The sequence below is a fragment of the Dermacentor variabilis genome, chromosome 10 (genome assembly GCF_050947875.1).
Source record: "Dermacentor variabilis isolate Ectoservices chromosome 10, ASM5094787v1, whole genome shotgun sequence".
Classification (NCBI taxonomy): Eukaryota; Metazoa; Arthropoda; class Arachnida; order Ixodida; family Ixodidae; genus Dermacentor; species Dermacentor variabilis.
In genome coordinates, this window is record NC_134577.1 from 17,756,988 (window position 1) to 17,773,464 (window position 16,477).

Sequence of the window (16,477 nt, forward strand, 5' to 3'; positions counted from 1 at the left end):
TTACATGCTAGGCACAGCAAAGTAAACACAAGTGATTCAGGATCGCAAACGATCATGGCTGGCTACTGGTTCGAAATTTTAACTCAACTGGTCAAACAAGCAATTTGTAAGTTAATCACCTATGTAGATATTCAAGTGTAGCAACAACTAAAGTCAAAGCAATAATCATTTTCTGTTTTTGCTGTCAGTCCATCAACAATGAAGAATAGGCGGCATTTTAAAAAATGTGCATACAGTTTCTTATTTTACAGTCGAACATCACTACAACAAAGTCGCATACAACAAGATTATAGCTTCATTATATCGAACCTTTGTAATAAGCATATATTTGCGACATACTGATACTAGCAAGGAGCACTTTAAATTTAATTTGTTATATTTGATATTTCGTTATATATGTGTTTGTTAAACTGAAATTCAACAGTGTTCTTTTTTTTTTCCTGCCAACAGCTGTGGCTGGGTGTTTATCATTACATCTTCTGAGTAGTGTTGGCAAATGGAGAACACAGTTCTGAGCATTCACGCTCGTATACACAAACTCTCACATTTAAAAAAAAGTAAACCATGAAATATAAATGTGAAACAATTATTAAAAACTGAATTACAAAAGCTAACAATTAATCAGTGTTAAGACAATTGCTCAAGCAAGCATTAGTGCCTTCATCAATAAATGCTTCCCACATCACCATGCTCCAATCTAACATCCGCGTAGTAATAATGTCCTGTGTCCGACTCAAATTGATTGATTCCCTGCAATAAGTTACATGCAGATTACATCGCTTGTAAATGTGAATTGAAGCAGTGCAACTGCCCAACAAACTTTCAAATTAACACTCTAAACTTACCAAAAGCTCATGCAAACACTTTTAGCAGCAAGGCTTCAACACAATGTAAGCCTGGGATTAGGACTGCCAGATCTGACTACATTGAATTACCGGTTGCATAGATTGGCTATGCCTTGGCTAATTTGGCAAATCATGAAGCTTTTCCTTTATTTAGCGATTTGGAAACCCTACTTAATGCCTCGCAACATGGACAATTCCAATCATCTTTTACGTCATGAATCTTTTACGTCAAATCTTTGAAGTCAATTTGCTTTGGGCACTTTGAGCACAACTGAAGCATGCAGTATTTGCAAGTATATAGCAGGACTAAAGTCAAGCATAGTTGAAGATGATGTGAAGCAACGCTTCATTTTCACTGAATTTGATCTACATTGACTCAAGCATGGTACAGATTATTGTTTCAAGATAGCCAACAGAACAGAACATACCCCAAGTTGTTTTCTGGTGTGTCCGGCGCATACTTGAAGTGACTGTCCGTGAATGGGGCGACCAAGTACTGCAGGGGGATAGGGGAAAAAAATAATGCAAGCAACATTTCCCAAGTAAATCACGGATCTTCCATACGCCTGCCAACCAAATATGGATTTACATAAAGACTGAAAGTTATTGTGCAAATATCACATTGCTGCAGCTTAAAGGGCCCTCAGCAGGCTTCATTGGAAATTTTGGTTATACATTAGATGTTGCAAAGTGCCACCTAGGGGGTGTTTTACAGCAAGAACTTTTCGAATTGGTTCTTTATTAGAGGAGATACAAGAAATCGAAAAATTGGCTTACTTAAGTCGTCGTCCATACTGCCGCCTCAACTGTGGTTGCGGCACACACGAGCTCTCCTTTTTCAATCCTCCGACATGTTATCAGGCATGCGATGCAGCTGGCGAAGCGAGTGGAGGCGAACGCAACGACGAGGAACACAGTGCGATGAGGAACGCGGTGTGACGTCATGTGCCTCCTCGGAGCACGGCCACGACGAAATCGCAAGTTCACGGCCAGTAAAGCTTTCGCTTTAAAAGTTGCGTCACCGTGTTGCAAGGAAGCAAGCTTCACTGCCAACATTGACACTTTCTACATTTGCCTCAAATAGCATCCACAGGCAACATTCCTTCCCTGCTTTCTCGTCGGGACCTCATCGCATTACATCATAAGCGCCGCCTTTCTTTTTTCTCTCGCTCACTTCTAGTGGCGGTTTTACGAGTTTTGCACTGGACAATTTACCGAAGTCACGTGCCACAAAAAATGGCACTGCAGGCACTGCATCTGATGTAGGGGCATTTATGCGTGCGTCCTGCATTCTCTGGCCGGAAGCGGGGCTCCCTCGAGAGAAAAGATGTACGGGCTTTCGTTTGAAATTTCAGCTGTTTTCATGGGACGTAACAGTATCACACTTTGCAGACACAATCAACAATGGATGATCTGCACACCGTACTTGTCTGTTTCCAATCCGCAAACCTGGTGAAGGGCCCTTTATCTGCTGCTGAGAAGACATATTGCGAGCAGTGAGTTTCAGCCTACTGAAAGTGCCCGCGTGTCGCAAGCCTAGCACAGCTTCTACTTCCAATTAATGTAAACACTGACATCACAAGCAACAACATTGATACAGCTCTTGCTGGTACAGTTAATTGTATCAGTGTTTGTTGATGCATTTCAGTTGAGATTGTTTTTGTTCAATGAATGTCATTTCTGCCCTTTCATATGGATGCAGAGTTCCAAAGAACTCATTCCCCTAACATGGTAAGAAAGTTGCCCTAGTTACTCTTGAAGCCAACTCTAGCAATAAGTAATCACCTCAAAGCACAACTCACCTCAAGATCAATATCACGACTGAGCAGCTGACGTGTGGCTGGATCGTTTATAGAGTGGAAGATGATTCCCAGCATCGCCTCTGCCAGGGGCGGGTGATGGCAGTCAAGCACACTTTGGAGCAATGTTCGAAAGCCACCAGTGTCCACGCAGAGCTTTGGGTTCATCAATGCTGCACAGCATTCAAAATGTTGACTACTTCAAGGGAGGCAAAACTAAACGCAAATAGTTAATCAAGCTAGAGAGATCTATTATTGCTTTGAGGTGTCCAAAGTGTTGTATTTACCATGAGCAAAGCTCTTGCAAGTAAGAAAATTACAAATTTAGGGAAGATTGGTGCCCTAACAGTGAAATGATGGTACCATCTTTTGTGACTCACTCAATTTAACCCCTTTTAACATAAAACAAGTTTCGGTTCAGTCAGCTCTGGTGAATCTTCCTACAGGACAAATATGTGTTGCTGTCAAATCACTCTATTGGCCTCAGGTTATTAGCACATCTGACAAGTCAGTCATTATTTTAATATGTTTATATTTTTTACTACTATGTTTAGTCCCCTATAGACCTTTTCACAGTGATCACACTGGCACCGCCATGTTTGATCACATGATCACGTTCATTGCTTGCCTCTGTTAATAACGGACGTGCATGAGGACTGGCGCAGCTCAGCAAACCTTTGTATCTGCAAATATTGTACACAGTGACTAAGTAGACAACACAAAGCTTCAGCCACAGCTTCAGAGGACACATACGGTATTTTTGCACACGTAACCCGCAAGAAAAATGCAAAAAGTGGAACAGTGAAGTAAGGGTGCAGGTTTTATGTGAATTTTGCGTTGAAATGTGGCTTCAGGACAACATGGGATGCTAATTTCACTTTGTAGTGTGGCTTCATGGCAGCACGGCATGCTGCAGTGAATTAATGTGCCAGTGAACTAGAACTTGAATCGCGATGAGCTGCGCTGAACAGCTGTCCCAGCCAGCAGAAACTGATGATAACGCTTTCACATGATAGAACAAGTCACCATTTCAGCTTGTGGATCATACGTACGTCACCCGTGCCCGAATTGCTCCCTCAGTCTGTGCCAAGTGCTTAGAGATGTGGCTCGGTCACATTTGCTCCATCGCAGTTGCCCATGCGAGGGCTGCTCCGTCCGCACTGTCATCCTTTGTCGTGCAAATGCTAGCTGTGAAGTGATCCAATCCGTGTCACATGCCACGTGACCAATTCATCAGTAATCACATCTATTGTGCGAATCCAGCTTTATCAGCATTCAGCATCGCCGAAGAGCGGGAGGAAAGAGCTGCTTGCTGAAGATATCATGTGGAGAGTAGTGCACCCACAAAAATAATTGTGCAAGGATTGTACCGTTGTTGTATGCAGTTATTTCCGTGGCTTATATGCACATTCTTTTAAAATCAGAATCAGGAACTAAATCAGAATCTGTGTGTTTTACTCTTCGTTCATTATTTGGCAAAAATATTGAAGCAGCGGCTTGTCATGTTTCTGACTCAGTAGCATTCCCCGGTGCAGTCACTATCTGATTTGTTTATTTGCTGCCTAATCGCATGCAAGTGTGCTCAGTTGCGATATATTTGTTCTTGCCAAACACAATGGCTTGAAATATAGATTTTCTGTATTTTTCAATCACTTTTAGTGAAGACATTATTTCTAGTTATGGTACTTGCTTAACTTATGGACAGTTGCGGAAAGTTCGTGTTCGTAAATTCATGTGCTGTTCGTGTAGTCACCATCAACCATGCTACGGTGCACTCATTCAAGAGTGTGCCCATTCACATAAGGCTGTTGGGGCGAATGTGTACAGATAAAGTACAACAAGCTTACTATGCAAGGAATGAAGAAGCGCTACTTTTTTTGCCACTGCGTAATGAGTGGTACTCACTCTTGCTAAAGTTTCGGGGTTGTACTTTCTTTGGAGTACAATACAGCACTGGTGGATGAGCGAATTTTTTTATCCTTGAGGAAAGCCAGGCATTGTGAAGGGCCAGCAATACAGGCAATCCAGTCCTTGTTTAGTAGTGGTTTGTGAACTTGGCCACACAGATTCGTTCCATTCCTTAATATGCCACTCACTATTTTTTGCAGCCAACTGCCCACGTCTTCCCTCTACCATTCCACATTTCGCAGCATCAATGTAGCACAGTGTGTTAGTGAATACCCAGTTGCATTTTCAGCAGCAGACCACACAATAGAAGGGCAGAAGCGGTGGTAGTTTCACATTCACGCACTTTCACTGAGGCAACGCACGGCATGGCACCGAAAGCACCATATCATTCCTCTAGAGCAAGCTGCTCCTTGGAAAGGGTCTATGCAGCCATAGAGTTTCCTACAAAATTACTAGAGGGAACTCTGGCGCTAGTGTCTACGTGAGCTACAATGGGAGCGGTTGTCCCAGCATGGGAATTATGGGAAGTACATGGATTTGCCTAAACTTCGTCCTTTTTGGCTTCAAACGGCTTTGTGACTTAGTAAACTCGTCATTTTCAACAGTTTATTGCGTAATAAATAATTAAATAAACATCATTAAAATTGCCCGACTGCAGGATTCGAACACAGGGACTCTAGTACAGAAGCCTGATATTGAAACCATTAAGCCACGGATGCATGTATCGACAAGCGAATGAAACGCACTTATGAATTTATCGCGGGCATGCAAGTGCTTTGAGACGCTTGGTGCGTTTCGATTTGGGCACATAAACAAGCTCAATCATTGCAATTAATAGCAATTGTACGCGTTCCCTGGCGTCTTCTACACTTCGAAGAATATAGATTGCGCTGAAATATACGACAATAAGATTTATATAGCGTGATATACAAAGCCACAAGAACGTCTGAATCCACAAGCACGAAGATCAGACAAATCCATGTACTTCCCATCATTCCCATGGTAGTACAACGACTGCAGCGCCAGAGTTCCCTCTAGTAATTTTGTAGGAAACTCTATGTATGCAGCCACATGACCCTTCATCATTAGTTGCATCATCAAGTACATCATACCATAGCTTGGTGCCCTTTGGTCATCGATGGCCCTTACACCATAATACCCCACATATCATCAGCCTAATTGCATAAATGTGGCGCAATCTCTTTGCGAGTCTCTAACTCGAGGCTGGTAGTAATGCTCGACCGGTCAAGACCTCCGAATCTACCAACGCAGTCAGGGTGCCTACGTAAGTACCCCTGTACATTCCGACATATTTCACATTGGCTCTACCATTGCAGTGCTTCAGCAGTGGTAGATCCATCGAAGTACTTTGTTTACTTATGTACATTTGATTTTGAATAAACTTTGAACTTTGAAGGCAGTGCCACCATTATGCTGCTGATAAAATCAGCACCTGTCACTTCAGTTTGTCACTTCAGACAGCACATACAGTCGAACCTCATTACAATGGAGCCACTACCAGCACAACATTACCTTTGTTGTATCTGTATTCGTTATATTGAGGTCTTCCAATTTATTCTAGATAAAACAGGCAAGGACCGTGTTCAAACATGGTATAAACAGAATGCACTATGTAATGCCGCCTCTGTGCAAAATTTAAGAGGAAATGAGGAGGCAGCTGCTTAGCCAAAAGAGGCATTTAAACCTGGATCCCTTATTTGTGCAACACAGTGTATAACAGACCATCTATGTCCTCTCGCTTGTCCTGTTTCTCACACTGTTTTACCATGATCACTGACCAACCAGCTCACCTCTGTATTTTACAACAGCGTACAAGCACAGTAGCTACTTTAACAACATACCTAGCTCACAAATGGTGGCTAGGCAGGCACGAACAAGGTCATCAGTCTCCTTGGCGCCGTCTGCCGCCACGGCGACGAGGCTGCGAGCAAGTTGAGCTGGCAGCTCAAGTGGCGCCACAGCAACCAGACGTCGCACCAGCCTCAGGGCCTGAAGCCGCTCTGTGCGGCTCTCCAGGGCCGCATCCAGTGCACGTGCCACGAGGCGTGGAATGTGCGATGCCGCGAGTGCCCGAGCGGCATCAATGTCTCTGACGAGATGGCGCAGAGCTCGGAGGCATCCTGCCCGTACTTCGCTGGCATCATGCACAAGAAGCACCCGCAGACTGCAAAAATCAGGTCAATGTTTTGATTGATGGATTGAAGGGGCTTTAAAATCCTAAAACGACACAGTGGCTACAAAACAACATACAGTGCAGCATTCTGGATTTATTTAAACCTCTTCAAGTTTATTAAAGTATACCCTTGATTGATTCACGATTTACAGTGCAAGGACAACATCAACAAAGAAAAAGTAGGGACGATACAAACACTCATGTCATCCCTACCTTCCCTTGTCTGTTTTTTTTTTTTTCTGTAAATCATTAGTCTGCTCCAACTCCTTCAACGCGTACATGCACAGTGTGCCTAAAATTGTTGAGCCAACAGCCGAAGCTAGTGTAGGCTTGTGTGCATGTAGACTTTGCAGCAGCAAAAATGAACAAAAGAGATCGCCCAGTACTTCAGTCTTTGCAGTAGATTGATGGACAGACAGATAGATTGTTTGATATGGTTTAATGTCCCAAAGCAACACATACAGGGTTTGTCTGTAAAGTAACGGGACCGGGGCTGGTAAAAAGAATTATTGACCCAATCGGTACATATTACTAAAATTCTTCAAAATAGTCTCCTTGCTGCCAACCGCTGCCAATGCGATTCCCACTCTGCAAAGGCTCTCTGGAAGTCAGCTGCTGTAACCTCTTTCAAAGACTCTATGATAGCGCGTTGGATGGCAAGAACATCGTTGAAAAGGTGACCTTTCCAGCTTCTCATGAGCTTTGGGAACAGGAAAAAGTCTGCTGGGCTCGCATCGGGGCTGTACGGTGGCTGTGGTAGGGTTGCAACCCCTACACGGGCCAGGTAGGCGGTCACAACGAAGGCAGTGTGGGCTGGAGTGTTGTCGTGGTGGAGCTTCCAGTGATCGGCAATCTCTGGTCATTTCCATTTGACGGCTCTGTGAAGGCGCTCAAGGACTTCTTTGTAGAACACGGCATTGATGCTTCGTCCCGGAGGCACAAGTTTTTTGTGGACCACCACGCTTCGTCCCGTGGGTGCAAATTTTTTGTGGAGTACCCCACACTTCTCAAAAAAAAAAAAAAACGCAATGAACATCGTCTTTACCTAGGACTTCTACATTCTCGCTTTCTTGGAGTGCACAAAGTTCACAGTGCGCTACTCCACACTTTGACACTCAGTTTCGGGATCGTACTGGAACACCCATGCTTCGTTGCCTGTTATTACATTGTCTAAAAAGCCCAGTTCGCTTTCTAACTGCACCAACATCTCACAGGAAATGTCAATTCATCATTGTTTTTGTTCATCACTCAACACTTTTGGTGCGAATTTCGAACAAACCTCCGCATGTTTAAATTTTCAGAAATAATTTTGTGAATCATTGTTTTGCACATGCTGAAGTCTTCAGTGATTAATCTAATGTTCAAACGACGGTCGGAGTCCAGGGGACATTTTATTTTGCCCACATTTTCTTCCAAACCACTCGTTGAAGGGCATCCAGATCGCTCCAAGTTTTCAACAGTCTCTCGTCCATTCTTGAACTCACCGAACCACTGGAAAACCTGGGCCCTTGATATGGCGTCGTTTTTGTAGGCCTCCTTAACTAAGGCAAGCATGTCGAAAGCGGTTTTGTCCAGGCAAGAGCAAATTGTAATCACAACACTGCATTTTTACCTTTTCTGCTGTGACAAAAACTCAAAAACAGCTTTCGCGCCACTTCAGATCTTCACTGGGCCAGAGTTCAGACGCATGTGCCACCCGGTGCGTTATTTAGCTTAGAACATCCCCCACAAATCCCACCTCCGGGGAGCACGCTACTGGCGACTGCAGCGCCGCACAGCAGGCGGTCTCATTACTTTACGGACGAACCCTCTACATTGTGAGGAACACTACAGTGGAGGGCTCTGGATCAATATTGACCACCCAGGGTCTTCTTCTTACATACACCCAAAGCTTGCTATTGCGCTCTGCGTCCACTGGAATGCAGCCACTAAAGCAGGGAATTAAAATCACAATCTGATGCTCAGCAGCACTATGTCGTAGCCATTCTGCCAGGTTATCAACATTTCCATGCTAAGAATTTCGCACATTTAGCTTCCAAGAGGACAACAGAATGTTCCATATTAGCTTTCGAACTACAGGTGACAGATATGACAAAAAAACAAACAAGAAAAGCAAGCATGCAAAAGTGACAGAATCTCCGTGTACTCATGAACAAACCCAATAAAATAGACCCCCTCGACCTCTCAAGACAGCCCTAAAGTGCTCTTGGAGACCACTTTATATTACCAGGATCTCAACACAACAGGAGCACGCCAAATCTGCGTAAACTGAATAAATGGCCCTAAATCAATCAGTTTATCGGAGTATTAACGTCAAAAAGAAGTCATATATTACTATCTTCTAGCCAATGAAACTAGCAGACAATGAAACAAAGAAATATCACAGGGTAAATTAATTGTGGTAGCTGAAATGTATAAATTATAAAGTAAAGAGAAATAAAACCACATTTCCTCCAGTCTGAACTAAAAGATATTTTCTAATCTATACAAAAGAGAAATTGTCTTTTTCTTTTCTTTTCTTTTTTTTCAGATCTCTACGATACCAACAGTACGTCTTTTTGCCCCTTGCCTTCCTCAAGCATCGATGCGTAGCGTTTGCCATATAAGCTTCCCATGAATCTGCATGTAGTGACAATGTGCGGTCACCAAATATGTAATAAGAAAAACAAGGAAATCTCAAGAAAAAAAAAACACTACCTTGAAGACAGCGCTTTACATCAACACCATAATGCACCCCCACGACAAAGTAAACAATGATAAACACTCTTACTAAGGTCATGCGACCTATTGCACAAAAATTAATGGAAGAATGTCTCATCAAGGAGGCATATAGTCAGCTAGTCAGTGACCAATGAAAACAGAGCAAAATGCACTTCTTGCGGCTTGCCAGTGAATTCTATTGGAGCTCCTTCTCCGCAGTGCGATACACGAGCTAGTCCAGAGACACACATTAGTCTTGTTACCACCTTTCATTATGAGCACCTGCCTGATCACAGTTGTAAAAAAGTTTGCATTTCCTCAAGGGCTTTGGAGTATTTAGCACTGCTCTATTACAGCAGCTTCTCATGAAGAAACCAAAGCAAGGTACAAGAGCTAAACAATAGGCATTATTCAGAGAACAGTACCATATTAATACAGCAGCCTTCACTTACGAATCCTAAGAGCAAAATCAAGAACGTGTTGCTATCGTTGAATATCCGCCGGGGCATTCACTGTCCAATCCTGCATAAGGATGTTACACAAAAGAAATGCTAATACAGACAGCAAAGCGACGACGGCCAGTACGGATGAGAGACTACATGTGTGATGGCTGTGAAAGGCACCAAGGGTTTCAATGTAGTTGGGGTCCACGCTCGAAAACCACATCTGCTCCCTTAGTCCAGTAGTAATGAGAGATCGTTTCTAGTTTACTGAAAGCCCTGCGATCGCAAAGCTTTAATACCACATCATGCAATAAAATCGGCGTCCGGAACAATTTCATTCCCGATAGGTCACCGCAACAACCACACTGCTCCACAGTTGAAAAGCAACGTGTCACCGCATAATGCATAAACAAGTGTGAGAACGAAACTAAATGATGGAGGTGTTATGCAGTAAACTCACCAACAAAATAAATCTTCAAGAGTCAGCCCGAGTTCTGTTTCTGGAGTTATCTTCGGGCTCAGCTTCACAAGACAGTTAAGGTACGCTATCTTCCTCTGCTTGCTGCCGTCTTGGCGCACCAAATAGATGAGAACCTCCCTCAGGTTGTCCGCCACGCCTGTGGGATTCATACGATTTCGAGCAACAAGAGAGAGAGAGAGAGTTACAAAGCGCGAGAACATTATTACGTGCCGTTAAGAAACCGGACGACAGAAGAGACATACCAAACTGAGCTAGTGACACAATTTAACATGAGTTTCTAAGAGAGGAAACTTCCACGAGCACACAGACGGAACGTCTCATTCAGTGATTCACCTAAATCAATGGCCTCGTACAGCTCGAAAAAAATAAGATGCTGTAAGTTTTATCGGTGATTCAATTAGTGCAAGCGCGAACAAGTGACAAAATGCCAAAGTAACGCTGGATCAACTCCGACGAACATAACGGTACAAGACTCTCGAAAATAAACAAACACTCGAGACGCAACAAGTTTCGTTTACGACTACCAAACGGTTGGCCCGGTCCTGCGGGTCAATTGTGAAGTCGTAAAACGTTACTGTCAAAGCTATCTGCGAGCAAACATGCCAAGCACAGCGCGATGAAAACACAACCATAAATGTTTTGGACAACTTATTTCATAAGCTGATAAGCCTAACCTTTGCTTAAATCAAGGTGAACCGTCTCTTCCTCGCTGTCATGGCGTCCTGGAATTAAAATATTGACACGTGATTCATCGTAAGAGATTGTAGACGACAAACAGCGTCAATAAAAACTTAACAAGCTTACTTCTTAATGAACGGCCGCCTCTAGAGCTCCGCTGTCGGAACATGACATGCGCCATGTTCTTTGGGAGGCGTTCCGGTTTGCACACGGCGACGCCAAATGCGGCGAAGCAGGGAACTTGTAAAATAACGGAAACTTGCACCCTGTGTATTTTGCACCTCGTGTTTTTCCAGAATCACAAGAACGGTTCCAAGAAAGAGATAAAAAAAAAATCACGGCTACGCGTATGATAAGATACGTCATGGCAGCGCACGCTATCCTTACGTTATCAGTTACTGAATCATGCAAATAGTATGTTAAAAATTAAAGAACTAGCGATGTGAGATAATGTCTATTCCCACCGCTTCACGGAAATACATCTGATACAATGGTCGTTTCTGCCTTTACAAAGCTGTTCGAACAGGAAACAATCAGTTTCGGTTTCTGTCGCACATACGCGTACGAGCGTTTGCGCTCATATGGCGGCTGAGATATGTAAGAATAAAAAGAAAAGCAAAATTTAAAAAGTATATATATGTATATACTGACGCACGGGACCGGATGTGCAGCAGGCTTTCATCGAAAAACCGCCGTAGATCAAAACAACTCGCCTAAGCGGTAAGTTAACAAGCACTGCCCAAGGGCAAGTTTATACCGTACCGTGTTATAGGTGTTTTCCCTCGTAGAATTTTACGCTTAGTTTGTTAAGACGCAGCCGATATTAATAACAAAAGGTGCTTTCATAACAATATTCAGATTTTATCTTGTCATTTGGTTTTTGTGCCTACCGTATTGGTTGGTTAATTCGATTAATAACTCCAGATAAAATGTTAAGTGCGCATAATTCAGCGCGGTGAGAAACCCTTACTGTCAGAATGGAGTGACTACTTATTTTAAATATAGTTATGTCAACTGTAAAGACGAAAGGCAGGAAAAATAAACGTGAATTGTTAAAAAACTTCACAGTATTAGCTTTGTATAGTGATGCAGGTGGTACCAGCTTTTGATAGTGCTACAGTACATAATAGGCGCACGCATGTGCTTATAAAAGAGCTGCACTTCACAGCGCATCGAGACACTCAAGTATATGAATGCAAGTATGAAGTAAAATGGGCACTCTCGCGACTTTTCGAACACACCAAGCAACGCGTAGCAAACGAAAGGAAGACGCAAGTTAAGCGAACGCTAACAAAGGCGGAAGGCGCAGTACATTGGCCTCCTTCTCGCTCTCTCTCTCTCTCTCTCTCTCATATATTTTTTTTCTCCTGTATATCTGTTTTAGTGAAAACTCAGTCCATGCTTTTTGCGGCCACTGAATGAAATCATTTCTAGAAAATGCTTGACGAAATGCGTCCATAGTTGAATCGGCTCGCTTGGTCATAAATGGTCGGCAAATATTGCGACACGACAGCAGTCAAAGTACACACAGTAAGAGCACCACAAATGTCACACGGGAATTGCTATCAGTGCTTAGATATGGTGCGTGCTTACATCGCAGTGCCGCGCATTTCAGCATCATTTTTTTTTATACCTAACGAAGGAAACTGAATTGGATCGTGGAACAACATATGGATCTCACATCTTTATATCTTTATTTGAATAATATTTATATAAATAGCATACTCAGTTTTCCCCAACAAAAAGAACCAGAATTTCTTCAAGGTTTTTCTGTAGATCATGGTAATATGTCATTATATTGCCGTTTTTTTTCTTGTTTGTTTGTTTCGTGACACCGTTTGCGCAGCCATTTGTATGTTTCTTTCGAGTTCCATGTATGGACATTCATAGCTGCGGTAATAAAGTGCCTCATTGTCATCCTTGTTTTTGTTTTTCGTTCTATTATCTGTCAGTACTTTAAAATATAAATTACCACATGAAAAAAAAAACTGAAAGCAGTGTTATACCTGTGCACGTGCTTTCCCCACACGTGCGCCTGTTACGGACCCTCCGCGTCGAAATTATGCTCGTTGGAACAAACTATAGTGCACTAGAAACTTCTAGTTCACTGTAGAACAAACCAATGGAATTTCCTCGCAGGCACCCAGCCAAAGGATCAGTGCGAACGCGGCGTGACAAGCTCCTTGGGCGACCAGCCACCTCGCGAGGCGGTCCCCTCCCCGGTGCCTGTCATGCAGACGCGTGACCTGTACTCGCACTACGGTTGCGGATCGCAGCGCTACGTTTGCGAAGATGGTGACGTCATCCTCGTCTCGTACCCTGGTTGCGGCGTTCACTGGGTCCAACAGATCGTCCAGCTCATCCTCAACTCCGGTCAAAGCGCCCAGGACTACGCCGAGTTCATGAGGCGCACACCCTTCCTGGATAGACTTGTACGTCACTCAACAGTTATTCTGTATAAAGTACTCAAGCACACGCAACTTCACATGTACCTTACATTATACTCTTACTAGCTGGCATCTATACAACTCTAAGTTTAAAGAATCGAAGTGACCTGAAATAAATGAGTAGATAAATAAATTTTTCTACTCTACTTATTGGGAATAAGAATGAATGGTTACGCACACCTCCAAGAAGCGCCTTTTTTTATTTTAAACCCGAATGAAAGGCAGGGACAATCATGAAGCTTTTTAAAAGGAACTTTTGAAGAACAAGTATTTGCAATGCAGCCAAACGCCTATGTAACGAAGCGCTTGGGACACATGAAACCCTTCGTTATACAGGTTACTTCGCTGTAAAAGATCGGCCAGCATACACTCACAAGAGGGGGGCATAAGTACATTCACGCAGCGAGAGAAAACCTTTAACATGAATTCAAGAGATACTTAGTGAGATAAGCCAGTGACCTTGCTCTTGCGACGGAATGCGTGGCCGCAGCCGACCTCAATTTTGGCACCGAGGTTCGCGGCATTTTCCGCGTCTTTGTTGCGGCGTCGAACGGCGTTCTTCACGCGCGCCGCTGTTCGGACGCAGCGGTGCTACGTTCGTTCGTTGTAAGGGCAACAAATAAGCCACCGGTAAATTCGTTGAACAGTTGACTCCCGTTAATTCGATTTTTCGCTTAATTCGAACGCACTGGAATGTGCCGACGAGAAACCATACATCATACTATATGGAAGGAAGACTTGTTTAGTAGGTACGCGAAAGCACGTCGCTTCGGTTAACTGGTTGTCTGGGTGACAACACTGACGGCAGCAACCTGTCCTGTAGAAATGACGACGTCTTTGCTATGTACACTTGGCGGTGTACCTTGTGACGATTTTGACAGTGCCGACGATAACGTGGATGTCTGTGGGCCACTGACCACTGATGACATGCATAGTTATTGTAATACTGTATTGAAATATAGTCTGCCGATGACACACACACGCACGCACGCACGCACGCACACGCGCGCACACACACACACACACACACACACACACACACACACACACACACACACACACACACACACACACACACACACACACACACACACACAAACATATATATCCCAGGTTTAGTTCTGGTAAATAAACATAATTGGTTAAAGCATCGCGCTCGTAATGCGAAGACGTGGGTTCGTGCTCCACCTTCGGCCACTGGTTTTTTTCATCACCTTTCGTTTCCGTCAATATCTCATTTCTTTAATTCAATTAATAAGTACAAGCAATTTGCCCTATGCTGTCCTTGGTTGTTGGATTGTAATGATATGACTAATACAAATCGGGCCCCGCGGTTTCCTTTCTTCTCCTTCACAAGTTCGACCAATAAACAAGATTTGAATTCGTTCATTTTGCCGCCGTTAGTAAGTTCGACCTTTCGGATATGCAAATATACATATAGATATGCAAATAGCAAGAGTCGAACTAATGGAAGCCGACTGTATACAGTAGTCTACGCACTAAGGGCGCTTGCAATACCTATGAAAGATCGGAATGAATTCGGCCCGAACATGCTGAACATTTCATTATACAGGTCATTTCGTTTTAGAGGTGGTCCACGTGTGTGTGTGTGTGTGTGTGTGTGTGTGTGTGTGTGTGTGTGTGTGTGTGTGTGTGTGTGTGTGTGTGTGTATCATATCTTTGCTGAAACGAAAACATTTTTTGGTGCTCTGCGTTCTAATTGATACTCAGTATAATATGTATATATAAAAAAATTTTTTTTCTGAGAACATTGCACTTGTCCGGTTTCCGCAGAACGTTGCAGGCAGACGAAGCTGCGATCCCGACCTCGTTGTTCCTGCAGGGCCAAGGACACTGAAGACTCACCTGCAGATACTTCGCGGTGGTGTTTCGCATTCTAAAGTCAGGTACGTCTACGTCGCCCGGAACCCTTGGGACTGCTGCGCCTCCCTATACCACCGCGTCAAGTTCAGCTTGACAGAGCCGCCGGCGCTCGTGGCCCCCCGTTCGAATTTCGACGAATTCTTCGATCTCTTCGTGAAGGGCAAGTTCAGTTTCGGCGATTATTTCGACCACGTTCGGAGTGCTTACGACCACCGAGACGACGACAACGTCTTTTTCGTTACGTTCGAAGACTTGAAAGCGGACAGGGAGGGCGTCATACTGAAGCTGGGCCACTTCCTTGGCGAAGAGTACGGCGAAGCGCTGGAAAACTGTGGTGTGTTCGCGAACGTCTGCGAGAAGTCGAGCTTCGACTACATGAAACGAGTGTACGGAGCTCCAAAACAGGGTTTGGATTCGTCGTCTGCTACTGCGTCGACTTCGCCTCCCGCGGCTGCAGAAGGCGTCTTCGCGTCTGGCTTCCTACAAGATGGCGACCGGTTCTGCCGCGCTCTTCGGTCGGGCAAAGTGAATGGTTGGAAAGAACTATTCACCCTGGAGCACCGAGACAGGATGAAGGTGAGGATAGCGGAGAAGACGAAAGGATCGGACTTGATGAACCTCTGGAAACTTCAGTCCAGATACAAGTGCTTGGCAGCGTATTCTTGAGGCGATGGTGATGCAGAAGAAAGATCTATATTTGCGCCATTCGGGGCTTAATTTGCCCCCTCCCCCCTACCTTCAAAATAAACGACGTCTACTTGCATGTATTATTTTTCGTTAAACCCGGTATAGTTGCAGCCACGGTGGTTTCTGCATGCCCCCGTACTTGCAGCTCACGAACGGAAAGCGCACGTATCAGCGAGCCGGGCACAGCATCCTGACAGGAACGTATTACGCAAGTGTACGCAATATAGATGATAATTATCGTGAGGGGACAAGATCTTGCGCACAAAACGGTGTACAGGTGTTTTGGGCGGTATTTTGTGAGCACGGGCTCGTTTTGAAAATTACCATGTCTCTTTTCGGCATTTTTGCTGTATGTATATGCTTTTTCGCGCTTAACGAAATATATTAGGTGCGGCATGTAAATATGAAGGA

General features: G+C 44.0%; 2 protein-coding genes across 3 annotated transcripts in view; one reads left to right on the plus strand and one right to left on the minus strand.

Moving 5' to 3' along the window:
• Positions 1–11,318, minus strand: part of rictor (rapamycin-insensitive companion of Tor) — a 67,693-nt gene extending 56,375 nt beyond the window's left edge. The window contains exons 1-6 of one of the 2 annotated variants that reach the window (XM_075671777.1): positions 11,175–11,318; positions 11,045–11,092; positions 10,350–10,506; positions 6,415–6,707; positions 2,648–2,817; positions 1,274–1,341 (exon numbers count right to left, since the gene is read on the minus strand). In XM_075671777.1, coding sequence (XP_075527892.1) covers positions 1,274–1,341; positions 2,648–2,817; positions 6,415–6,707; positions 10,350–10,506; positions 11,045–11,092; positions 11,175–11,229 — 791 coding nt within the window. In that variant the 5' untranslated portion in view covers positions 11,230–11,318. Of the gene's footprint in view, positions 1–1,273; positions 1,342–2,647; positions 2,818–6,414; positions 6,738–10,349; positions 10,507–11,044; positions 11,093–11,174 lie in introns of both variants that reach the window. The other variant, XM_075671776.1, reaches the window with a different exon arrangement.
• A 401-nt stretch (positions 11,319–11,719) lies between these two features.
• On the plus strand, positions 11,720–16,135 carry LOC142559448 (sulfotransferase 1C2-like). The gene is made up of 3 exons (XM_075671039.1): positions 11,720–11,768; positions 13,188–13,480; positions 15,290–16,135. The coding sequence occupies exons 2-3, from the start codon at positions 13,280–13,282 to the stop codon at positions 16,043–16,045; spliced, it is 957 nt and encodes a 318-aa protein (XP_075527154.1). The 5' UTR covers positions 11,720–11,768; positions 13,188–13,279; the 3' UTR covers positions 16,046–16,135.
• The last annotated feature ends 342 nt before the right edge of the window (positions 16,136–16,477 follow it).